At 36.4% G+C, this 26,760-nt stretch overlaps 1 protein-coding gene across 1 annotated transcript; it reads left to right on the top strand.

Annotated features, from left to right (window-relative positions):
• Positions 1-3,929: 3,929 nt before the first annotated feature.
• On the top strand, positions 3,930-8,769 carry LOC142624551 (metal transporter Nramp3.2-like). The gene is made up of 4 exons (XM_075798154.1): positions 3,930-4,714; positions 5,436-5,572; positions 5,925-6,577; positions 8,264-8,769. Exons 1-4 carry the CDS (start codon positions 4,167-4,169, stop codon positions 8,486-8,488), a joined length of 1,563 nt encoding a protein of 520 aa, XP_075654269.1. The 5' UTR covers positions 3,930-4,166; the 3' UTR covers positions 8,489-8,769.
• The last annotated feature ends 17,991 nt before the right edge of the window (positions 8,770-26,760 follow it).

The following is a 26,760-nucleotide window of genomic DNA, read 5'->3' as shown; positions in this document are numbered from 1 at the left end:
GGGAGTTAATTTTGTCTTAATAGGGAGAACACACAAAAACCCGTGCAACCACGAGGCAACCACGACAAAACCTCGTCTCTCTCGTTGCGCCCACACACTTGCCTCATCTCATTTGACACGAAATTTCCCACTTCGGACTGCCGTAAAAAAGCGCTTCAAACTTGTAATAAATGACGCGCCACTTGGCGTTTCCTTAGTGGAGTATTTTAGTTTTCGAAAATATTGATGTGGACACTGACATCTCTCTGTCCCTCCACGCTTATCTAAATTTAACGTGGGGTTCATCATCTAGGGATTGATAGTTACTTTGACTCGAGTCTCGTAATGGGCAAGCCAACAATTATGGGTGCCTGCCTCAGCAGCCCTGTAGTTGATATGGATAAAATTTATTGAATTCAACATATTTGCCTGAATTAGGACAAAATTTTCGATTGACATTTTGGGATGGATCATTGAACATTCCTTAATTACATTGTCCATCTATCATTCATTTGAAAATTCAGACTGATTAATATGATATGTGCCAAACAAAAATCTCTGATATCATAAAACAAAAAAATTTCTATCTTTATATCAAAAAAATTAATAATAATAATAATAATAATAAACTACACCCTTGTATTTTCCTTGGGTGGTCCATGTGAATATTACTCTTTTGTCTTGTTTAAGGAAATATTCTTTTGGAATAACTTATTTTTAATTGTTTATTTTGCTTAAAAAATGAATTGAATATAAATATAAATATATCTAGTAGAAATAAGATTTTAAATCCAGTAAATAAGTTGGTTGAATTTTAAGTTTACCCCAACTTGCATGCTCTCAAAGTCTCAAGAGTTATATTCACTTATTCTCCCCACCCCCTAGGTTACATATAAGTCTAATATAAAAAGATGATATGAGTTTATAAAACCGTATTCTTTTATCTAACTCAAATAAAGTTAATGAAAAATTTTGAGTTTTTAAATTAAATAAATGATGCTAGCTTTTAATAGTTATGAATATTTTGTCCATTATCTTTTCAAAAGGTATTATATTTTAGAGATTTTAAAATACAGTAAAGGATTAACAAAAAGATTCGAAAGGGCTACTTTTTTTTTTGAGGATCAGAAAAAAAAAAAGTATATAAAATACAAAAAAAGAAGATAATGCGCATGGTGTGTGTACCTTCTTTCAGTGCAATAATCTTTATACATTTTAGATTCCCTAGAAAATTATTGTGTACTCCCGGAGTACCATAAATGCGTACTCCCTCCTTTCACATGAATGGTGGATCCCACTAATTAAATTCATGGTATGACTCACCATTCATGTGAGAGGAGGAAGTAGGCATTAATGATACTCCGGAAGTACCTAATAATTTTCCAGATTCCTTTCCCACGCACATTAAATGTTTAAATTGCGTAATCTTGTTTTTGGAAACAAGATTTTTTAACTCTGCTGTTTTTTTTTTTTTTTTGATAAGATTTAACTATGCTGTTGTTTGTCCACAACTGTTTATTATATGATATATTCATCACAACTTATTAGTCATAATAAGGGAATTAAGAACCAGCCTAGCCTAAATTTGAACTCACAGCTTTTTTTTTTGAGTAAACAATAATACTTATTATAATACACACGAAAATAGTAATACTAGTACTTTAAACTGAGTTTATAATACATTAAGGGCCTGATTGGTATGAGAATTTTTGTTTTTGTTTTCAAAACAGTATAAAAACAATTTTCAAAAAACTGAACTTGAAACTAGTTTTTAGATAATAATTTATATATTTTACGTGTTTGGCTCCCAGTTTTAAGAACAATTTTCAAAATACTAAAAATAAAAATAATTGTTTGGGAGACCATTTCTATTTTTGAAATTGAAAATTTTTTTTATAAAAAGTAACGTATAGAATCTATAGATTACATTTTTGTGGATAATGATAAAGAAATAGAGTTCATCATATTTTTTATTTTAATAATAAGTTTTAAATTTGAAGTATGAGAATTTTTTTTTGTGATAAAAATAAACTCCTAAATTTAAGAGATGAAAGAGTTTGGACAAATATGTAGAGTCTACTGTTTTCAATTTATTTACAATTATGTTATTAAAAACATTTTCTGTATCTTGAAAACACCCCTAAGCCGTTTTCAAAATCTTGTTTTAAATCAAGAAAATAGGATACAGTTTTTTGAAAATTGTATTTGGAAAATATTTGCCAAATAATAAATTCAAGCATGGGATCCATGATTTTATGGATTGCAAAACAAAAAACTATATTTAAATACTCTTACCAAACAACCCCTTATATAATCAGAAAATAACTACAAAAGGGCCTAACCTATATAGTTTTATTGGTAAAAAGTGATATTATGGCATATTGTATTTGATATCCACTTCATTGCCTCGCATTTTTCAATTTTCAATTTAAAACATGTTGGTAGGTATTGTAGTAAGATGGCTCATTCTCTTGGGAGAAGGGCAATCATTTCCCCTTCATTATCAATCTTGATGGAAGATGTACTACTAGATATTATTTATGTATTGTAGGTTGATTTAACTAGCCTACCCCAATAATACGCATTGTCCTTTTTCTTAAAAAAAAAAGATATTAAAATTTACTACCACATCAAGAAAATAGGATACAGTTTTTTGAAAATTGTATTTGGAAAATATTTGCCAAACAATAAATTCAAGCATGGGACCCATGATTTTATGGATTGCAAAACAAAAAACTATATTTAAATACTCTTACCAAACAGCCCATTATATAATCAGAAAACAACTACAAAAGGGCCTAACCTATATAGTTTTATTGGTAAAAAGTGATATTATGGCATATTGTATTTGATATCCACTTCATTGCCTCGCATTTTTCAATTTTCAATATAAAACATGTTGGTAGGTATTGTAGTAAGATGGTTCATTCTCTTGGGAGAAGGGCAATCATTTCCCCTTCATTATCAATCTTGATGGAAGATGTACTACTAGATATTATTCATGTATTTTAGGTTAATTTAACTAGCCTACCCCAATAATACGCATTGTCATTTTTCTTAAAAAAAAAGATATTAAAATTTACTACCACATCAAGAAAATAGGATACAGTTTTTTGAAAATTGTATTTGGAAAATATTTGCCAAACAATAAATTCAAGCATGGGACCCATGATTTTATGGATTGCAAAACAAAAAACTATATTTAAATACTCTTACCAAACAGCCCCTTATATAATCAGAAAACAACTACAAAAGGGCCTAACCTATATAGTTTTATTGGTAAAAAGTGATATTATGGCATATTGTATTTGATATCCACTTCATTGCCTCGCATTTTTCAATTTTCAATTTAAAACATGTTGGTAGGTATTGTAGTAAGATGGCTCATTCTCTTGGGAGAAGGGCAATCATTTCCCCTTCATTATCAATCTTGATGGAAGATGTACTACTAGATATTATTTATGTATTGTAGGTTGATTTAACTAGCCTACCCCAATAATACGCATTGTCCTTTTTCTTAAAAAAAAAAGATATTAAAATTTACTACCACATCATTTTAGCTTATAGAAAAACTAATTACATGTGCAGTTAAAAAAAAATTTAAAGGTAAATCAAACTTTTTATTTTTTTTTCCCTTATGAAAAATAAAGTTAAAATACAAAGGAATGAAAGGAAAGATAGTAATTTAAAATTCATTGACAAAGATTCGGCCCCAATTACCTAATGAAAGGAAAGACTGCCTTAACTTCCTGGTCGGTTTCCATCATTGTACAATGGTTGATTGTCCTGTAACACAAGCAAAGGGTATAGTTAAATGACAAGAACACCCTTGCACGTAGTTGAAACGGTCCAATCAATCCTCCTCGCTCTCCTCCACGTGTCATGGCCTAAAATGTAAAGTAAATTAGTAAATATATTTATCTCACACCCCAAAAGAGAAATAATCAAAGTCGCAGAAAAAGTAAAAACAGAGGGACCGGCAGTTATCTATCCGAGTGAAAGAGTTCTCTCTTTAGTCTTTCCCGTAACGATAAAGTTTTGGGACGATAAAAACCAGAAGCAAGCAAAGCACAATCAACCACCACTCCCAAAAACATAAAACACTGTAACCCAAAAAAACATATTCAACTCTCAGAAACACAGACACGCACTCTATCTCTGCGTGACACCACGTGAACCCAATCACCATGCCGCCACAGGAGACCGAGCAACAGCAACAACCACTGTTAACAGGGGAGTCTGACGAGGAGCTAGAAGAGACAGCCTACGAGTCCGACGAGAAGGTCCTGATTATTGGGATCGATGGCGAATCAGAAGGGTTGGACTCGGACTCGGGTCGGGCTCCACCGTTTTCGTGGAAGAAGCTTTGGCTGTTCACGGGTCCTGGGTTCTTGATGAGCATAGCGTTTTTGGACCCTGGGAATCTGGAGGGGGATCTCCAGGCTGGTGCGATTGCTGGGTACTCGTTGCTTTGGCTGCTTTTGTGGGCTACCGCCATGGGATTGCTGGTTCAGTTGCTCGCGGCTCGGCTTGGTGTGGCCACTGGGCGCCACTTGGCTGAGCTGTGTAGAGATGAGTATCCGAGTTGGGCGAGGTTGTTGCTTTGGGTTATGGCTGAGTTGGCTCTGATTGGGGCTGATATTCAGGAAGTTATTGGGAGTGCTATTGCTATTAAGATTTTGAGTAATGGGGTTTTGCCTCTCTGGTCTGGGGTCATCATTACCGCTCTGGATTGGTAATTACTTTCTCTTTTAATAATGGGGTTTTTTTGCTTTTGGTTTTTACACAAATTAGACAAATCTTTCATTTCTTTTTCTGATAGCTAAAGTTTTTGACTTTGTTGACGTTTTACTATGTAGCTCTGGAGATTTATTTCTTCTGCTTGCAAAAACAATTTTATTTGAATTTTGAAGTTACTTATTTGGAAAAAAAAAAAAAAAAATTATTTGAAGTTGAGTGCTTTTTCATGTCAAAAAATTCTTTGCGTTTGTGTCGGTTAGAAATAGAATGCTTTGATGACAAACTATAAGTGATAAAGAAATTTATCTTTAGGCTTTTGAGATCGTAGTAGATAAGTTTTTCATTTGATCACTATTCTCAAAATATAAGATTATAGGGTGGCGTCATTCAAATCCGGTATTTCTTTTTTTTTTTTGGTAATTAAAATTTTAAAATCTGGTTGGTTGCCAAAAAATCTGACTGGTCTAATATATATAAAGACCATCTCTATCATGCTGGATAACTTTATTAGGTTCTGTTGAGTGTCCATTGAAAAAGAGAATTCTTTAGTTATATGCAAAAGAAAAAGTTTGTTTGGAATAGCTTTTTCTTTTCTTTGCATTTTAATAATTTTATGAGCTGCTGAATGAAGCATATTTCTTTTTCTTTTTCTTTTTTTAACAAAAATACATTGTTCATGGGTTTAACAGTAATGTTTCTTTTTTGCCTTTTTACAGTTTTATCTTTCTATTTCTTGAGAACTATGGTGTGAGGAAATTGGAAGCAGTCTTTGCTGTTCTCATTGGGACAATGGCAGTCGCATTTGCTTGGATGTTTGGTGAAACAAAGCCAAGTGGCAAAGAACTTCTTCTTGGTAATTAAATGCTTTCCATTTGGTTAGAATCTTTTTTTTTTTTAGCACCAGTAAGAAAGAGTGAAGTGATTCAAGTTGAGGGAATGGAAAAAAGTAGATGATGACCAAAAATAACATTAGTAGTAGTTAAATAGGGCATGTCAATTAAGGAAGTAACAAAGTCTATGACTTTGAATAAAATAGAGTGGAGGAGATGAATAAATGTGGTTATCTCTAACTAATCTTGTTGAGGATCCCAAAAATTTGAGACCGAGGCTTTGTTGTTGTAATTTGCCCTATATTTATAAGATTTTTCATTTATTTACTATGCTCCCTTGCACTAATGCACAGTTAATTGGATTCATCTTTGTAGGTATTTTGATTCCAAAATTGAGTTCCAAAACAATAAGGCAGGCTGTTGGAGTTGTGGGTTGCGTAATTATGCCTCATAATGTGTTCTTGCACTCAGCTCTTGTACAATCTAGGGAGATTGACCGTAGCAAGAAAGGCCGAGTTCAAGAAGCTCTCAAGTACTACTCCATTGAGTCTACTATTGCCCTTGTTCTGTCATTCATTATAAATCTGTTCGTTACAACTGTGTTTGCCAAAGGTTTTTATGGTACAGAATTAGCCAATAGCATTGGCCTTCTAAATGCAGGGCAGTATCTTCAAGAAAAGTATGGGGGTGGGGTTTTCCCAATTTTATATATCTGGGGTATTGGGTTATTAGCAGCCGGCCAAAGTAGCACTATAACGGGTACTTACGCAGGGCAGTTTATCATGGGAGGTTTCCTAAACTTGAGGTTGAAAAAATGGCTGAGGGCATTGATCACACGAAGTTGTGCAATCATCCCAACTATGATAGTTGCTCTTGTCTTTGATAGCTCTGAGGACATGCTAGATGTTCTAAATGAATGGCTTAATGTGCTTCAATCAATCCAGATTCCCTTTGCACTTATTCCCCTGCTTTGTTTGGTGTCAAAGGAACAGATCATGGGCACTTTTAGAATTGGCCCAGTTCTTAAGGTATGTTGTTAATCCTTTTTATTCTGCATGTTCACCATAAAAATCATGCCATTTTATTTTTTGGGAAAGAAATGTTTGATGCCTGATTAGATAATTTTTTTTTTATAAAATAAACAAATCATTGTCTGACTAATCCTTGAGTAATTACTTTCAAGAGATCTTTTAGAACTCCCATAATCTTTATATCTTGTACACTGCTTCTGACAGATAACAATTTAGTACAAAGTTCTCCAGTCTTGGTATGGCTTTATTGTTCAGAAAGTGAAAGGTTAATGTCATATGATATTGTCATGGATGTGACTAGCAGTCTTCTCTGATATTTCATGCTTGTTGAAAAGTTGTCTTGAGTTTTGTTTATGATTAGAAGATAAAAGGGATTAACGTTTCTATTAAGGCACATGAAACAGACCTAGTTCAGTTGTAAATTATTGTTCATATAAATATTATTGGTGGTTAATTGTAGCTATCTACCCTAAACTATGTAGTCTTGTTACTCATGACCAATGTCTAAACTACAATTTTTTGCAATGAACATCCCAATTTGAAAAAAAATATTGCACTGTTCACCCCACCATCCAAACATACTCTTAAAAGTTAAAATTAACAAACTAGTGGGCCAATTGAGGTGGACATCGCAAATAAATATGAACTAATCTGTTGATTTTTCCATATTATGGCACCTTACCACTCAACCAGCCTACTTCTTTGACCCTAATTTTGGATGGTGGGATGGATTGTAAATTAACTCAAAAAAGTACATCGATTACAAAAATTTATAGTTTAGGGTTGATATTGCAAATGCCCCTTATAGTTTAGGGTGGATAGCTACAATTAACCCAAATCTTCTTAGCCTATTTTTATTTTTGTGCCCACTTTCCCATAACCATAACCTGCACAGTTGGTGCTCAGTTTATCGTCTTTCAACTTCCTGTTTATATTACTAAACAACTTGATGTGTCACATACGAGCTTGTATGGATGATTGTCTTGGTGTTGCAGTCTGTAGCATTCAGAGGCAGTGCATTGATTATGTTTGTATTAGTAACTTTGCGGGATTGTATTCTTCTAATTCTCCAATAATCTAGTGAAATTAAAGTTTGTAGTTTGGTCCACTATTTGTTGCAAGTATTTTGCTAGTGCTATCAGCTTGAAAAGTGGGCACAGTGCCCCCTTTAACTTAATGACCTGTCATATATTCCCTAATACCCACCTTCTCCTTGAAGTTGAAATCGAAAGCTATTAGTCAGCTTCTCTGATTTTTATACCTTCCCCTGAGGGATAAGGATAGACAAATATTATGGAATTTCACTCACTTGTCTGTTATAGCCAACTTGAAATTGAAGTTATAAATTATAGGTAAAATGGGTTGCTTGAACTTCTTCTGCCCTAGAAACTCACACCTTTTGCTTCTTAATTCACTTTGTTTCTTGTAGGTCGTACAAGATCAGCTCTTGTTTCTTTTGTAAATTTGCCTGATTTTTATTTTGCCATCTGATTTTAAGCCATCAGTTTTAAGTTCCTTATAAATTATAGATCAAGATCACTTATATGATATATCCACTCATTATTTTCTCATGACTTGCTTTGCATGCTGCTCACATTATTTTTTTTCTTTGCACAATGATCAAAATTCTTTAATAGTGGTTCAAGAGTTCACCCCTTTTTTTTTTTAAATTTTTTATTGTAGATAACTTCATGGCTGGTGGCAGCACTGGTGATATTGATTAACGGGTATCTGTTGCTGGACTTCTTCTCCTCTGAAGTGAATAGTGCGTTGTTTGGCACAGTTGTGTGTGCATTTACAACTGCATATGTTGCATTTATAATTTACCTTGTTTCCCGGGGTGTTACCTTTAGAAGATGGTGCAACTGGGGACAACCCAAGATCGTAGCAGACACAGAAATTGAGTAATCAATACCCATTGTTGGTTTCAATTGCAAGATGTTTGAAATTAGAAAATGCCAGATTGGGAAAGTGCTGCCAGTGCATTTGCACTGAAATTTTCTGATTTAGATTGACCTTCGATTGGTAATCATAGATCAGTTGTGTACAAATTTGAAATCAGTAGCTTAATATCGTTTCTCTGTGCTGTATTAAGCAGCTCGAGGTTGTTGTTTCTGTATAATAGAACTCGTTTATTATCTTTGGTTTTATAGAGGGAAGAGAAATGCAAGCCGTTAGTGCTTAGAGTATAATCTCCCACAGCAAATGTGCCCTTTACTTTTGTTAGGAGTTGAATAATGAAGCTCCTGGAAGATCTCTATTTAGCCTCTGTTTACTGGCATTTCAGGCCAATCCGTATTCTGTTCAGAATAATCGACAATATCTAAATAGTTAAATGCATGATCACCTAATTGCCCGTGCCCATGTACATGCACACAAGCCAATCTTTGGTAGCCACCCTTTACACTAATTTTACCATCTCTGTAGTTTAATGTAAATGTCAAGGTCAAAACTTTGGAATCTGTTATGGATCTTCAAAAAACTAGTCAACTAATTGTTATGGATCTTCAAGAAACTAATCAAGGTCAAAGACAATTACTTTTATTGATTTATGTTATTCTATCACATTCAAAATCACTCTCTTGATGCGATGGTCACTCCACATGTATAAGTACTTGTGGAGTGTGGGGGTAAGGACCGGAGTTCAAGTTTCCAGGAAGGAGCTTTACACATATATACACTTAGATTAGGCTAGAGTAGAAATTATATTTTGTATAAAAAAAAAAAATAAATAAAAAATCACACTCTTTATCATCTCCTTAATTAGAATGTCATTTTTTACTATTTCTGTTAGTGCTATTTTTGGTGGTCTTCTAAATTTTTTAGCTCTTTTGACTTATATTTACTCACTCTTCTCCACTGTTGCATTAATTGCTCTTAGCCAAACCCTCCCAAGTGATTTTTTTTTCTCATCTTTTTATCAATCGTATTTTTAAGTGAAATTTTGAAAAAGATTTGTCAGAATCTAAGTGGATACTTAAGAAGTGTTTAATCTTAAGTAAATACTTATTTCTAAAAGATTTTATTAAAATGTAAAAACTTGACTATTTATCTATTAGTATTAAACAATTTTTTTTGCTTTTTTTTTTCTATAAAAAAAAAAAAAATTATTCGCTCAAGAATACACCCTTGTCCCAAGCTAGACCAATGAGGTTATGACATGTCATTAATCATGATTGATTTTTTTAAATAACTGATCACAACTAATTAATCATAATCACATTTGTCTCGTCCTAATCGTAGGGATGCACATTGACCATTAAATATTGATTCGATTGTAATCTTTAATCTGATGGTCAAAGAATTTGATATAAGTTTTGATCGTTAGAATTTTTAGATTTAGTGAGTGTTTGGATAAGCTCACTTTTTTTTTTTTAGCTGAGCGCCACTTGCACTGTTCATTGTCCATGAACAGTGCATTTAGGCATGTGAACAATAAAATTTTGTGAATAGTAACTTTTTAATTATTTTTTTATTGTTTTCAGTTTTCAGTAAAATAAGCGGTATGGACCCTTATTATCAATGAAGTATTAGAAGAGGTCAAAAGTATGATTTTGTCCTTATATTGCGAAATGACAAATTTGCTCTTGAAATTAGGGGAAATAAAGTTGCAAAATAGGGAGTCTACCATAAGAATATACAAAGTGAACTTTGATGGAGTAATATTATAAAAATTAATTACCGTAAGAGGTGGGGGTGGTTATCCGATAAAAAGAAAACAAAATTAGCTTCGTCCTATGCGCTTCGCGGGGGGTTTTTTTTTTTTTTAGTGGTCTTATTTTGTAGCAAAAAAAAGCTGTCTTTATTTATTTTTTATAAGTCTATGTTTTTATTTTATTTATACCACTATTTAAGCGGTTTCCCCTATTTTGATCGATTTTTTTTTGTTCCAAAATACTCCTGACACTCCTAAGTTTAAATAGAGACAAAACTAAAGGATAATTAGGTAAAAATATATGTCTAACTTGCATTAAAATAGAAACACTCTCTATTCAAGGTATTTGAAATGCTCCAACTACCTAAACCCACGTTTCCAAAGAAAAAAAAATCACTTTTTTTTAACCTTTATTAAGTCTATAGTTTTTATGAAAAAAAAAAAAAAAAAACTGCTCCCTTATTTGAATATGTTTAAAAAAAAAAAAACTTGCTCCCAATGAAAAATGTAATTAATTTTTTAAAACATCATGCAGTTTGCTTTTTTCTACAGATGTATCATTTCATGGTGGTGAAAAAGAAGGAACCCACTTCACCACTCTCACTCTCCCTATTACGATCACTTTCTCAAAACACAAAAGTGCAAGCAATTAGTTCCTATCCAAAACAAATTAAGAACATTAGTCTCGTCACACGCGCTTCGCGTTTGCGGTGAGGTTTTTTTTTTTTTTTTTTTGAAATGATGAGGCTTTTTTTTTAGTGGTTTTATTTTGTAGAAAAAAAAAAGCTGTATTTTTTATTTTATATATATATATATTTTTATTTTGAAAATCTAATTTACAAGTGAATAAATCAATTTAAAAATTAATAGGAAAGTTGTCCTATTTTTTAGGCAATGTTTTAGTAGGAGTTAGAGTTGCATTTTTACCAAATTGTCCTTTAGTTTTGTCTCTACTTAAACATAAGGATGTAGGGATATTTTTGAACTAAAAAATGAGAAATCCAAACAAGAGAAGCCCCTTAAATAATAGTATAGATGCATTTTTACCAAATTGTTCTTTAGTTTTGTCTCTACTTAAACATAAGGAAGTAGAAACATTTTTGAACTAAAAAATGAGGAATTCAAATAAGAAAAACCCCTTAAATAATAGTATAGAAAAATGCCAACTTCCTTAGTTAAATTCTTCTTCTACATTCTCTACTCCATTTCCTTCACAGGTACACTCTTTTTTCTCACAACATGGCAGTCTTTAAAACCCTTCAAATATGTATACTATGGTTGAAAAACTTACATCGTTGCCTGTTGTCAACTTTGTTTTGCAGATGGGACACATATGGCCTGGACTTCTTGCCACTGACAGGCCATTTAACCCCAAAAGATGGTGGCTTTCATCTCTATAGTGGTGAAGAAGTAGTGTTTGAAGTTCTGGAAAGATGGTCTGGAAATATGGGGCAGACAAGGTTGTTGCTTTGATGAAGAAACTGGCAAAGGTTCATGCCAATTGCCAAACTGGTGATTGTGCTAGCCTTTTGCATTGCCAACACATTGGTGGACTACCTTCGGCCACAGTTGTTGAAATGACATTTGGAACCACTAAATCAAATTTACATTACTATGATGTGAGTTTGGTTGATTGGTTCAACTTGCTCGTGAGTCGTGTCAATGGTTTCCCATAGGTGGTAAGTATTATGCGTGTATAGGGGGTGAGTATTAGGAATGTAGGTGAAATAAGTTTTCATCACTAGGTTTTTTATTTTTTATTTTATTTATTTTACAATTGAAAAATGTAGTATTTCTAAATTATAATGCATGCAGATTATTAACCTTTTTCTCTGGTATTACATTTTTTTTTTTGTTGCTAAATGGCACTACTTCTTTATCAGCATTAGGATATGAGGAAACCTATAGAGAGAGGGTTTGGATAGAGATTATGTTTTCTGAGTTTACTTTTTTGCGTTTTGCTTTTTTTTTTTTTTTTTCTTCGTTTGCTGCTGCGGTGGGGGACAAATGTGCAGTGTGCACACTGTGCGTGTACTGTGCGCGCACTGTTCATGTACTTTTTAAGCAATTTTTTATTAAAAATTGGTCCCACAACACTATTCACACATTTAAAAATTATTTTACTACAGTGTTTTCAGTTTTCAGTTTTCAGCAATAAGTTCTATCCAAACGGACCCAGAATATCAAACATGTGATTAATATGTGAATATATATGCAAATACATTCAACTATCTCTAAGGACTAAGATTATCACAAAAACTTAGACACATACCATGTTGAGATAAAACAAACGCAGCAATCCTGAAAACAATTATTAGCAATCCACTAAGCAACCAAGTCAGCCTGCAAACAAAACTAAACCATAGATTCAAAAACTCAAATCCAAGTTGTTTTGTGATTTTTTTAGTTGGTTTAATCATTAATGCTGTTTTGCAAACCATAGGTCACAGTTTAGTTTTATGTTGTTATTTTTATGGTATGTATTTTTAGGTTTAGGGTATGTATTTTTGTAGAAACAAAGAAAGCAGAAAATCGTTTAGGTACAGTCAAGTTTTTTTTTTTATATATATATAAAAATTTCCTTTTCTTGGTGTTAATGTAGGTGATATGGTCCATACGGATAGAACAATGTTGGCCTAAATTGCATTTTCTGGACATTATGGAGATCTTGATTGCATTTTTTAATTCCTCTCTCTCTCTCTCTCATTATTTTTGTATTTGACTTCATCTACATGAATGTGACAAATCACCAAAGAATTTCCTGAGCATCTAGGCAAAAACCTTGCCATTGTCAAGAGCTTTTGAACCGAGAACCCTTTGGTGGCGAATGGTTTACCTTCTAGAAAACTTCTTTCAAATGGCATCTAAAGATTAGTGTCCACTATGCCCCGAAGCAACAAAATGCATAAAATTTGTTTGGAGAGAAAGGATCTAGACCCAAATAAGTTCTATTGACACACTATTTGTCGCTGCAAGCACTAGTAGTTAAATTGGGTTCATGTGAATCAGATCATCATATCTAGGTTATCCTACAAAAGTTGTGTGATGTACGAGCCGTGATCACAAAGAGAGTATAATTTTCGGATAGGATCTCTCTTTTTTTGTTTGAGAAAATAAATTGGGTGCTAGAGTGGTCTTTAGTGAGAATTTGTTTTTTATAGAAATAAAATGATTTTAGACATCCTACATTCGTAGACTTCTTTTTCTGATTTTGTTATTTTTTTCCGAGAGTCTTGAGGGGCTCTGTCAATTTATCTTAGTTTTGTAATAAATACACTCAAAAAATGCAGTAGTTTCATCACACTCATTTTTCTCTTTATTGTGGGAGGAATTTTACTACATAAATTTATTTGTTATGTGTTTTTTTTTCTTTTTCTGAAATGCTAAAGTTATAATTTTACTTCTTCATAATAGCTTTTGTAAAGGTCATCACATGTATTTTGTAAGTAGTTTTATTGTTATAAGTTCATTATGCATTTTCAGTATATGCATTATTTATAAGATTAATTCAAAGGATTTTTTTCCCTTCCAATAAAGGTTAATACTAAATTATAGCTTCATCTTCCAATTAATAGCACGTTGATTACTGCATAAACAAAATTGGGAAAAATGAATAATAATTACAGGATACTAGCCTCTGAGCACGCGCTCACACAAGTGCTCAGAGGCTAGTATGTATAATTTTTATTTTAAGAATCTAATTTATAAGTGGATAAAAAAATTTGAAAATCTGCATGAGAGTTGCCCTATTTTTTAGGCAATGTTTTAGTGAGAGTTAGAATTGTATTTTTACAAGATTGTCCTTTAGTTTTGTTTCTACTTAAACATAGGGATGTGGAGGCATTTTTGAACCAAAAAAAAAAGGATCCCAAATAGGGAGAATCCCTTAAAGAGTACTAGTATAGAAGAGAAATGAACACTAGTTATAACCTGGTATATATAATTGTAGAAATATTTTTTATTTAGAACTAAGGCTAGTGTTATTGTTGTTGTTGTTGTTGTTGTTAAGTTTTCAATTGTTTGTTAATACTTTTTTTTTTTTTAGAAGAAATACTGGGAACTTTATTAGAAAGAAAATTAGTCATGATCAGCTAGAAGAACATTATGAAGGTATGAAGGAATATCTTCCAACCACTCTGATAAAATAATAGTGCTTAAAGAAATAACAAAATATGGAAGATTTAATGTAATGAGTGTAGTACTCGAAATAATAGTGGTGATTACTAGTAATTTTTAGGTACTTCCGGAATATAGAGGATGGTGCTTCTTCCTCTCACATTCATGGTAGGATCCGCTTAGTAAATTCATGGTGGAGTCCACTATGAATGTGAGAGGAGGGAGCACCATATTTCCATACTCCGGGAATACTTAAGAATTTTCCGGTGATTACTTTTGTATATATTTATAGCAAATTAGACAACTTTTACATACTCATTGACATTTATAAAGATGATATATATATTTTAATTATATTGTGTATGGTATATGTAAAATTTGGTACTAAGAGTGTATTGTTGTTCACGTGTGTAAAAGTTATAACTTACTTTATTTATTAAAAAACTAAAAAATGAACTCTTTTAATATACACACATGACACGTGTGTTTGGATTTGCTTTTTACTGAAAAGGTTATTTGTTGGAAGTTGACATAAGTACAGTCGTGCCTAAAATAAGAAATGGGACTTTGAAAATTTTTTATAAATAAATAAGCTAAATTAGCTAATAAGTTAAAAAGAAAAAGCAAATCCAAACACAAATTGTTGCTTGTATATATGAGTGTGAGTGTGAGTGTGAGTGTAAGTGACTAAATGTACGTATGTTTATCTATCTTGATTGATATACTAATATCGAAATTCATGGGCTGTTTGGTAGCATTTTTTTAGTAACATTGTTTGTATTTTTTGAAAATTCATGTGGGTAAAAAAATATGTAGAAATACGTGTAATATTGTTTAAAAACTAAAAACTAAAAACTGTGGCTGAAAATACCATACCAAATGGCCATTCAGTCTCCCAAATAAGCCTCAAACTCAGTCATTGGGGTATCCTATCATTGTTGCTATTCTGCTTGATATACCTAAGAAACATTGTCAAATTCTTAACTCTCAAGGATGTATTGTTTGTGAGATTGAACTGTTGGACCCTCCTAAGAATGAGAATGCCCAATATATGATAGCATATTAAGTAAGCAAAACATGAACAATAAATATCAACTGTGTTACTGCATAAAATAAATAGAAGTAAAAAATTAAATTGGTGAAAAAATGAGTTAAAGGGGGTTTACTTGTTAGTTGTTACAGTATCAAAGTTTATACACAAAATTGGCTAATATAAAAGTACTGGGGTAAGTGCATCTATCTCAAAGTTCAAGGGATGTAAATTCATTTTACCCTTTTATTAACATAGTGAAAGCATATGATAAGGTCCTTAAAAATGTAATGTGGTGGGTTTTAAAAAGAGATGAGTTCATTTGAAGTATATTAAGTTGATTAAGGGTATTGTAGAGCTATAATTAGTGCGAGAACAAGTAAAGGCATCCTAATTGAGTTTCTTATCACTGGATGTTTGTATCTTAGTGTGTTATTTTTGCAAATAATGTAGCTTTTTTTTGGATGAAACTAGACATGAAGTTAATCTCAAGATAAAATTTAATTTGGAGAGATTTTAAAAAATTGAAAAGTTTTTTTGTTAAGTATAACTTAAATAGAGTACATAAAATGTAAGTTTGGTGAAAGTAGAAACAAAAATAAGGTGGTTGTCAGACTTAATAGTCAAGAGATTTCAAAGAGCAAGAACTTCTGATATCTTTGACTACTAATCAAAAGAGATAGAGAGATTGCAAAGAATGGAAATCATATGATAAAAGTAAGGTGGATGAAGTAGAAAAGTGTATTATGAGTATTGTGTGATTATAGATTATCTATTAAATCAAAGGGAAAAGTTTACAAACTACTATAACACCAAGTATGCTATAAAGTGATGAATGTTATGTTTTTAAGAAGCAACATATTCATAAAATAAGTATAGAATCAAAATGTTAAGATGGATATATGAGAATACAAGGAAGATGAAATACAAAATGAGAAATTTTTTTTATAGAGAGAGGTGGCCTCTATCGATAAAATTGAAAAGACATAGAGTTACTTGAGATAGTTTGTTATGTTTAAAGAAAAATGATTAATACACCATTAGCATTAATGGAAGAATTAGAACTAATGATGCAAAGAAAATCAGTAGGCTGGATGCTTCGGACTTGAAATGACTACTTGTTGTCTTGGTGGTCTGAAAAAGAAAGAAAAACAATCAAAGGTGATTGGGGTTGCCGGCCAAGAACCCTCCGATGATAAAGTTAGTTTTCTCTCTATAGTTTTGGAGTTCCAACTTTTTAGGAAATTTCAAGCGTACCTTTGTTTAGTCTGAATGGGCGTTTATATAGTGTCCTAAAGACAGTTATCAAACTTGTAACCTCTCCTGGATTTGTGGAAGTGTGAGGGTTCAGGGATAACTTCTTCAACCGTTTAGGAGTTACATTTTTCCTCACAAAACGGTCATTGAAAGTTATGCGTGTGATATGGAGTTGTTATATTCACTTAGGAATTTTTCTCTAAGTGTCATGGGCTTGTCCAGGGGTCCTCGTCCAGGGAACCTCCATTTAGGCGCATCTTGCTTCCAAGCGGTCTCGTTCCCTTCTAGGCGATTTCCTAAGACGAGGTTGATGATTTTCTTTGGACGACATGGCATGATGTGGCAAAACTTTGTCCATGCAAAGCTTTGCCCACACACCTAACTGCGTGCACGGCCTTATCCTGGATGAGGTTCTTACAACCTCAGCCTACTTGGTTTTGTCTTCGATTATGGACGAAGCTGGAGTCGTATTTTTTAAACCCCATCAGTTGCCCCCCTTGTCCATAGGTTGTCCAGGGAGTACATTAAGTGGCGTCATCTTTCAAACGCGTTTCATTATTAGCTATTACGTATGCCACATGTCTCAATTTCACTGGTAATTTGTCACGTTGATTTAATTTTTCGAGGGAAGTGCCACGTGGCATGCTCTGGTTGGTCACGTAACTTGAGACATCATTTTTCAACGCCTATAAATAGTGGAATTCCTCTCGTACCCGCTACATTTTCTCAAATTTTCTTATTTGACATCCTCGTCTTAGCGCCTCGTCTAGAAGTTTTCCACCATCCCTAGTTTTCCACCGTCTAGAGTCAGGTATCTTTTTTACACTCGTTTTTAGGTTTTCCTTAAGTTTTCAAGATGTCTGGAATTGTCGTATCTTCGTCTAGTAATAGTGTTGAAAAGGAGATAGACGAGTATCATAACTCTTCTAGTTATAGTGGTTCTAGTTACACTAGCAGTAGTAGGAGTTACTCTAGAAGTCCTTCAAGAAGAACTTAGGATGAGAGCAGCGTCTGGGTCTAGGCTGGTCCATCGAGTGCTCCCCCGTCTGTTCCTTAGGACGAGGTAGAAACCATTTACAGTTGTGCTATGGGAGTCCCTTCTAAGACGGACGACAAGAAATTAGAGTTTCTTAAGAGTTGGTATCAGATCCCAGAGGAGGTTGGCTGTCTGAGAAGAATGATGCTGCCAACCTCGTTTTGGTGTAGGAGTTTATGAGGCCTATCTTTTAAAAGGTCTTAGGTTGCCTCTTAACTCTTTTGCTAGGGAGCTACTTACCAGGTTAGGTTTAAGGTTGTGTCAATTTAAACCTAATGCATGGAGATTAGTCGTCTCTATGCAAATTTTGTCGAGAGAGGTGTTTAAAGGGGACCATCCCTTCACAGTGGATGAGTTCATTTTTTGCTACAAACCCTCTGAAATTAGTCAATCCCGTGGTTTTTATCAATTTACAACCAGAGGGAGAAATTGTAGAATTATTAAGTCTTTGGTTACGTCCGATAGGAACTGGAAGACAAAGTTTTTCTTCGTCTCAGGTTTCTGGGTAGAACGCTCTGTTGAGGTTGGCAGGAATCCATTTGCCCCTTATAGTGGAGAGTTAGGGTACCTTCGTCCTGAAGGTATGTTTATTGCTATGCATTGTCCCTTGTTGTATGTCATTTTATAATCAACTCTTAACTCTTTCTTGCAGGTGTTAGACGACCGTCCTTGAACAAGTTTTACCTTGGACGAGTGCAAAAGGCTTGTCTTTATCCTGAAAGGGATTTCCATTCCTTGGTTACTTGGCAACGCCTTGCTACCTGGGGACTTGGTCCTAATCCTTCTCCTCAAGCCATAGCCCACGAGCGCACAATCCGTAGATGTAAGTTCTTACTTCTAGTGATCCTTTGTTTTTTTTTTTTTTTTTGAAGTAATTCTAACAAATTTCTCTGCAAGAATGGCTACTATGAAAGAGAACAAAGGGAAGGAGATAGTGGACGAGATCGTAGGGCTAGAGGCTCAGCCTCAGCTTCGTCCTACTTTGGGGGAGTCTCAGTCTCGTCTTACCCTTGAGGAATCCTAGCCTCGTCTTTCTATTGGGAATAAAAGGAAGAGCTTACCCAAGGATCTAAACTTGGAAGATCTTCCAAGTCATCGAGGGCACAAGAAGGCAAAGCATAGGTCGTCTAAGCCCGAGATTGTCAAGCCAAGCACTACCCCCCTGTCTTTCATGCTCCTCCCGTCCAAATCCTTGACGAGGAAATGCCTGAGTCTATTGGCATCACCCCTTCAAAGGTCATCACTCCTATCCCGTCTCAGCCTCGTCCTAAGGTTCCCATGAACATAATTGAGAATGAGGACTTAGCCTGGGAGAGGTTTGAAAAATTTGTGACGGAGGAGGATGTGGCCGCTTGCTATGACATGTCCTTGAAGGAATTTGAGCACTTTGTTGTCATGATCTCTTCAAGGTATGTAATTCTATATTTTACCTCGTCCTATCATTTCATCGTGACCATTATTTTATTATTATTATTTTTTTTTTAATTGGACTTTTAATTGTTTGTGTAGGCCATGTCTAAGTTCATAGCAGCGTCTAGAAAGACCACAGAAATAGACAAAGAGAGGGCTAAGCTTGAGACGAAACTACGGCAGGTTAAGGACGAGTGTAGAAACTGGTCTGAGGTAGCGGGTAAAGCTATGGATGAGGTTAAGGAGCTACAAAATCTTGTCGAGGAGGTGAAGGCTGATATCATCGAGAAGGACACTCGTTTAGATCATTTTCAAAAGAGAAATGACAAGTTCAGTACCCTTCTCAAGGACGCCAAAAAGGTAGCTGAGGAGGAATTCAAAACTTCCTTCCAGTTTATTGATCTATTGGACAGGAACTATGCTGCTGGCTTCGAAGACTTTCGTATCGAAGCTATTGAACACTTCCTCGAGGTAGATTTTAGCCTTGTCAAACTTCAACTCGGTGGCTCTGCTAGCTCTCTCCTCCAGACAAGTTCAGAGGACGTCAATATTGAAGACGATGCCACTACGAAGCCCTTTCAGGACGACCCCAAAGCTGACGCCCCCTCCATTTGAAGATGAGATTTTTTACTCTTTTAAGTGTTTATTTGTTTGTTTCCCTTTGATTTGGTCCATTGTTTTTAGGACCTTTATTAAAATGTATTTGAAAACAATTCTCTCGTCCATCATACTTTGGATGAGCGCATTAACAATTGTCTTATAAAGCTTACTTTGTAAGGGTTTTTGGACGGTGGTCGTCTACCCTTTTTAAGCTTTAATGAATGTTTATATTCATCCATTATTTTTATTGCATGGACGAGTTTTACCCTCTATCCCTGCTGTTATTGGTTGTTTTAACTTTAGCCTTATTGATACCAAGTACTAGAGGGTCGTCCATATGCTTTTCTTATGGACGATGTTAGAGGTTCGTCCACGTACTATAGGGTCGTCCATATGCCTTCTTCTTTTTTTATGTGGTTGACTTGTTTGCGAATGGACAATTCAAGATAGCAATGATGGTCCTGTCAGACCTTTATCTCGTCCATGGGTTTGACTTGGCATTTGCCTTTGGACAAGACGTTAGTGTTTGACTCATCCTAGAACACCTGAGCGTCTTGGTCAGATGCTCGTCCATGGACTAGTGCTTCACTGTATGGCCTTTTATGCCTTAGCTTATTTTTTCTTTACTTTATCATTGTCTCGAGGAAAGCTTATGAACGTTACATCCCCGCGTCTAGAGATTTTCATTCATCTTAGGCTTTCGCCCCCCTTGTGGGTATTATTATGGAGATCGGATTTATGCATTAAATACGTTAGAAATCCAAACCGTATTATTATATGAACATTGTCCACAAATATAGCACATGCTTAGAAACTAGTGCCTTATTAAAATACTTAAGAAAATACATAACTTCGTCTTTCACAAACTGGTCTGTAGACGGTGCAAAAGTTTAGGAACTAATGCACTTTTTATTCTTAATACACACCATAGTAATAATAAAAACACAACAACAAGTATTAGCAAACACCATAGTTGTGACCTCGTCCATATTTGTAACCTCATCCTTGGTGAATCTTGTCCAAGCTCATTACTGATAGTACCTCCTCAGGTGCTCCACGTTCTAGGGGTGCTCTAACTTTCGCCCGTCCAGAGCTTCGAAGTAGTATGACCCCTGCCTTTTGCAGTAGATTACCTTGTAGGGTCCCTTCCAATTGGGTCCCTTCCAATTGGGTCCTAATTTTCTATGAGCTGGATTCCTGGTTGCCAGGGATACCCTTTTAAGAACAAGGCCTCTGATGTTGAAACGCTTGAGTTTTACCATGGCATCATGCTGTCTAGCCATAAGATTCTTGTATCTTGATATCCTTTGCTCTGCATCCATTCTTACCTCGTCAATGAGATCGAGGTCAAGACGAAGTTGTTCCTCATTTTCTTTCTCTTGATACTTCATCACTCGATGGTTAGCCATATGAACTTCTGCCGGTATGACTACTTCACTTCCACAGGCTAGCTTGAAGGGGGTTTCTCCTGTCGGAGTTCTCATAGTCATCCTGTATGCCCAAAGAACACCCGGTAACTCGTCTGGCCATATCCCCTTTGCCCTTTCGAGGCGAGTGTTGATAATTTTCAACAGAGATCGGTTCGCTACTTCTACTTGGCCATTTGCCTGTGGGTGGGAGGGTGAGGAATAGTGATTCTTGATTCCAAATTGTTCGTAAAAGTTCCTGAAGGGTGCGTTGTCAAACTGACGTCCGTTATCTGATACTAGTACCCTGGGTACTCCGAACCTACATAGAATATTCTTCCAAACAAAATTTTTGACATTTTGCTGAGTGATTTTTGCAAGAGGTTCGGCCTCCACCCACTTGATAAAGTAATCAATCCCTACTACCAAAAACTTCATTTGTCTGGTTCCCATGAGGAAAGGACCTAGGATACTCAGTCCGTATTGCACAAAGGGCCATGGGGCCATCATCAGGGTCTGGTACTCCGATGGTTGTCTAGGGACGTTGCTATAGCGCTGACACTGGTCACATACCCTGACATAGGCCTTAGCATCTGCTTGAATTGTAGGCCAGTAGTAGCCTGCACAGACGACCCTATGGACAAGCAATCTTGCTCCTAAATGATTCTCACATGCTCCTTCATGAACTTCCCTCAAAACATAGTTTGACTCGTCCAGAACCAAGCACCTTTGTAAGGTTGGGAAAAGCCTTGCTTGTACATCACTTCGTTTATGAGGACGTACTTGGCTGCCCAAACCCTCAACTTCCTAGCTTCGTCCTTGTCTTCTAAAAGCCTTCCATCTTTTAGATAGATTACTATTGGACTCATCCAATTTTCTCCCTCTCCTATTTGTTGTATATCTAGAAGGTCTATGCTTGGCATGTATTGGACTTTGTTGTACTCGTCCGTTACTCCTCCTGCTGAAGCTGCTTTTGCCAAGGCATCTACTTCCATATTTTCCTCCTTAGGGAGTTGAACAAAACTTACTTTTGAAAACTTTCGTGCAAGCCGTTTCACTTTGCTGAGGTATTTCTTCATCCGATCTTCCTTAGCATCACACATTCCACTTACTTAGTTGATGACTAGCTGAGAATCTTCTTTGATTATTATCGACTCTGCCCCTAGGGACTTAGCCAATTCCAGTCCTTTGAGTAAAGCTTCGTACTCAGCCTCGTTGTTGGTGGTTTGGTACTGTAGACAGGCCGCATACTTCATCTTATCATCCTCTGGGGACTTGAGTATGACTCCAATTCCTCCTACATATAGCGTGGACGATCCGTCTACATTGATAACCCACCTTTCAACACCCTCGTCTTGGTCCAGCTTGTCCTGGCTAGGGGTGAACTCTGCAATGAAATCTGCTAATGCCTGCGCCTTTATCGCGCTCCTTGGAAGGTATCTGATGTCAAACTCGCTAAGTTCCACAGCCCACTGTATTAATCGTCCAGTAGCTTCCAACTTGTTCATTGCCTTCTTTACGGGATGATCCGTTAGGACGCTGATAATATGAGCTTAGAAATAATGTCTCAGCTTCCTGAAAGCCGTAATCAAGGCAAAAGCTAGCTTCTCCATCATTGGGTATCGTCCTTCCGCTCCTCTCAACGCACGGCTTGTGTAATAAACTGGTTTTGGATTCTCCCTTCTTCTCTGACCAACACTGAGCTTACTGCGTGTGGGGACACCGCCAAATACAAATACAGCTCTTCTCTAGGTACAGATGGACTTAGCAATGACACTATCATGAGGTAAGTCTTCAAGTCTTGGAAGGCCCTTTGACACTCGTCCGTTCACTTAAATGCCTTCCTTAGGACTTTAAAGAATGGCAAACACTTGTCAGTAGCTTTTGACACAAACCTGTTAAGGGCGGCAACTCGTCCGGTAAGAGACTGGACTTCGTTGATGTTTTTCGGTGGCTGCATATTCAGTATCGCCTGGACTTTGTCTAGATTTGCCTCAATTCCCCTGTGCAAAACCATGAACCCCAAGAACTTCTCCGACGATACTCCGAATGCACACTTGCTTGGATTTAATTTCATGTTATACCGCCGAAGCGTATCGAAGGTCTCTTAAAGGTCGTCTAGATGCTTTCCTTCGTCGAGGCTCTTTACCAGCATATCATCCACATAAACCTCCACATTTCGCTCGATTTGAGGACGGAACATGTGGTTAACCAGTCTTTGGTAAGTCGCCCCTACGTTTTTCAGACCGAAGGACATTACCTTGTAGCAAAATAACCCTTGGCTAGTAATGAATGAGGTCTTTTCTTGATCTGCCTTCTCCATCTTTATCTGGTTGTAGCCTAAGAAGGCATCCATGAAGCTCAACAACCTGTGACCTGCCATCGAGTCCACTAGTTGGTCGATGCGCGGCAATGGATAACTGTCCTTGGGGCAAGCCTTATTTAAATCAGTAAAGTCCACGCACATTCGCCATTTGCCATTGGACTTCTTTACCATGACTATGTTCACCAACCAGTCTGGATAATAAACTTCTCGGATGAACTTAGCGGTAATTAACTTTTGGACTTCTTCTTTGATGGCATTGTCTTGCTCAGGAGCAAAAACCCTCTTCTTCTGACGCACTGGCTTGGAATAGGGACACACATTCAGATAGTGAGTAATAACATTTGGATCAATATTAGGCATGTCCTCATGACTCCATGCAAAGACATCAAGATTTTTCTTCAAAAATTGGACCAGAGCATGCTTTGCCTCTTCTTCCATGCTCGCCCCAATTCTAGTGAACTTCTTGGGCCTACTGTCGTCCAAAGGGACGTCTTCTAACACCTCAGTGGGTTCCACTGCAATCCTTTTTTCGTCTATGCTCATTGCCTGTACATGCTCGTCCATCGCCAGCATGGCTAGGTAGCACTTTCTGGCTGCCAACTGATCTCCTTGTGCTTGGCCCACCCTGTGCTCGGTCGGGAATTTAACAGAAAAATGATAGGTAGAGGTTACCGCCTTCCAACTATTTAAGGTTGGTCTTCCAATAATAGCATTATATGATGATGCACAATCAACAAGGAAGTTTATGATGCGAACCTCAATCGACACGCTTTGAGACCCAACAAAAATATTGGAATATTTAACCCAGGAAAGCTAAAAACCAGATTTATGATAGAAACCCTGACCCAACGTTTATAATCGAAACGCGAACCAAAGGTATAAGTTGACCTTGACCCAATGATTATAAAGAATCACGAACCAAAGGTATAAAGTTTGAACGCCACAAGGAAGAATCCTTGATAAGTTCACAGTTCTTGAAGAACCAAAAGAGAGCAAAGCCTCACCTTTTCTGATTTTTATTCAATAATATTCTATATTAAAAAACGTTTACAGACTTAAGAGCCTATTTAAGAGCTCCATAAAACTTGACAGACAAGAAAATATATTCTAAAATAACTCCTAATTGATACCTTACCATATCAGGAATCAAATTTGACCTAAAAAACATTAAATGCACCTAAAAACAAGGAAATAAATCTCCAAAACTTAAAATAACGTTTTTACATAAAAATACCAAAAATAACAAATTACAATAATTAAATAGTAAATTGTGTCCTATATCAGTTTACCTCTTTGGTTATCTACTGGGGATACGCTCCAACCACCACTGGTAATGTGATGGTGCCTACAGGCTGCACCTTCGTTCCTCCAAATCCCACCAGTGGCGAATTTACCGGTCGGAGTTGATCTCGTCCTAGCCTCATTTGCTGGAAGGCGGGGTAATACAAAATGTCCGTCGAACTGCCATTGTCTACCAACACCCTCCTAGTCATGTAATCAGTAATGAGTAGGGTGATGACTATCGCGTCATCGTATGGGTGGTGAACTCATCCAGCGTCCTCGTCTGTAAACGTAATGGCTTGCTCGTCCGCTTCCCTCGTCCTGGGAGGTCGTCCAGACTGCTGGACGTTTTGCACCACCTTCAGGTATGTTTTCCTCGACTTGGACGACTGTGCTGTCGAGGTTCTTCCGATAATTACTCTTATTTCTCCAAGTGGGGGTCATGATGACTCCTCCACCTTAGCCTTTAGTTTCTCGTCTCTTTAGTCTCGTCCAAGGAAATTCCTTAACTTTCCTTGTTTGATGAGATTCTCTATCTGCTGCTTCAAATCAAAGCACTCGTCCGTGTCATGCCCGTGGTCTCTGTGAAAGCGGCAATACTTGTTCCTATTACGCTTGTTAAGATCTCCTTTCATTTTATCCGGCCACTTTAAGGACGGATCATCCTTGATCTGCATAAGCACCTGCTCTAGTGGCATATTCAGGGGTGTGTATTGCTGATTTCTTGCTGAGGAACTTGCCTTCTTACCATCTCTGTCTTTTTTCTCGTCTACCCGAGCCTTCTTTGGACATGGACCCTAATTTGAGTAACGCTGGTGACCTGCTTCCGAGCGCTCTACTCTCTTTCTCTTCTTGGTTATGATAGCGTCCTCAGTATTCATGAATTCTGGGTCGAATGGACGAGTTCGGCTATAGTCTGTGGTTCCTGCTCGTAGAGCTTATGGATGAACAGGTCAGGGTTGACCCCATTGTGAAAGGCGGCCAATAACAACTTGTTGTCCATTTTATCCACTGTCAAGGCTTCTCTATTGAATCAGGTAATGAATGACCACAAACTTTCGTTTTTCCCTTGCTCTACAGTCAGCAAACTAGAAGAGGAACACTTGTGGCATTGCCTTCCAATAAAATTATTGACGAACAACTTACTCAACTCCTTGAATGAGCCCACGAAGTTTGGGGGTATTTTACTGAACCACACCCGTGCTGGTCCCTTAAGTGTGGTTGGGAAAGCTCTACACATAATCTCGTTCGGGACCCCTTGAAGGTGCATGGTCGTCATGAAAGTAGTAATGTGATCACATGGGTCACGATTTCCATCATACGAATCCAAGGAAGGCATTTTGAATTTCGGAGGTAGGGGGTGACTATTGATGGAAGCCGTGAAGGGGGAGTCCGTTTGGTGAACTAAATCATCCACGGGGTTCGCCCGCCTCATGTTCTCCTTCATCTCATCCATGGCTTTTCTCATCTGGTCCATCTCCTTCTCCAAGTATAGCACTCTTCTTGAAGCAATACCCCTGGTCTGATTTTTGAACTCAACATTTTCTCCTCCACCTTCCTGACCTTGGGCTCGTCCTTCCGCGTGCCCATCATGGCGTTGCCTCCTTAGATTGATCTTCTTGTTCAACTCCTGATTCTAACGAGTTAATTCCCCCATAGCGGCAGCCATGAACTGTATATGTTGAACAGAAGGTGGTTGCACGACAGGCGCGGATTGACGATCGCGGAGGGGATTACTAGAAGCATCCCTACTCTTCTGGTGGCCTGGGCTAGTAGCCCTTGATCTTGTTCGAATCATTCAGCCTTTTGTCTGGGAAAGGCTAATCATTGAAAACAGAATAGATAATCGAACGAAAAGAACACTGATTTATCTTTTCCCATAGACGATGCCAACTGACGATGCGAAGAAAATTAGTATGCTGGATGCTTTAGACTTGAAAGGACTACTTGTTGTTTTAGTGGTCTGAAAAAGAAAGAAAAACAATCAAAGGTGACCGGGGTTGCCAGCCAAGAACCCTCCGATGACAAAGTTAGTTTTCTCTCTATAGTTTTGGAGTTCCAAC

The sequence above is a fragment of the Castanea sativa genome, chromosome 2, assembly GCF_040712315.1.
Source record: "Castanea sativa cultivar Marrone di Chiusa Pesio chromosome 2, ASM4071231v1".
NCBI lineage: Eukaryota > Viridiplantae > Streptophyta > Magnoliopsida > Fagales > Fagaceae > Castanea > Castanea sativa.
Note: the sequence above shows the minus strand (reverse complement) of the source record. Positions and strands in the feature narration are given on the sequence as shown.

Excerpts from the sequence above, each read along its gene's own strand:
- LOC142624551 (XM_075798154.1), top strand. The coding sequence starts at position 4,167 with ATGCCGCCACAGGAGACCGAGCAACAGCAACAACCACTGTTAACAGGG. Across the intron at positions 4,715-5,435 it reads ATCATTACCGCTCTGGATTG|TTTTATCTTTCTATTTCTTG; the intron begins GTAATTACTTTC and ends GCCTTTTTACAG. Across the intron at positions 5,573-5,924 it reads TGGCAAAGAACTTCTTCTTG|GTATTTTGATTCCAAAATTG; the intron begins GTAATTAAATGC and ends TCATCTTTGTAG.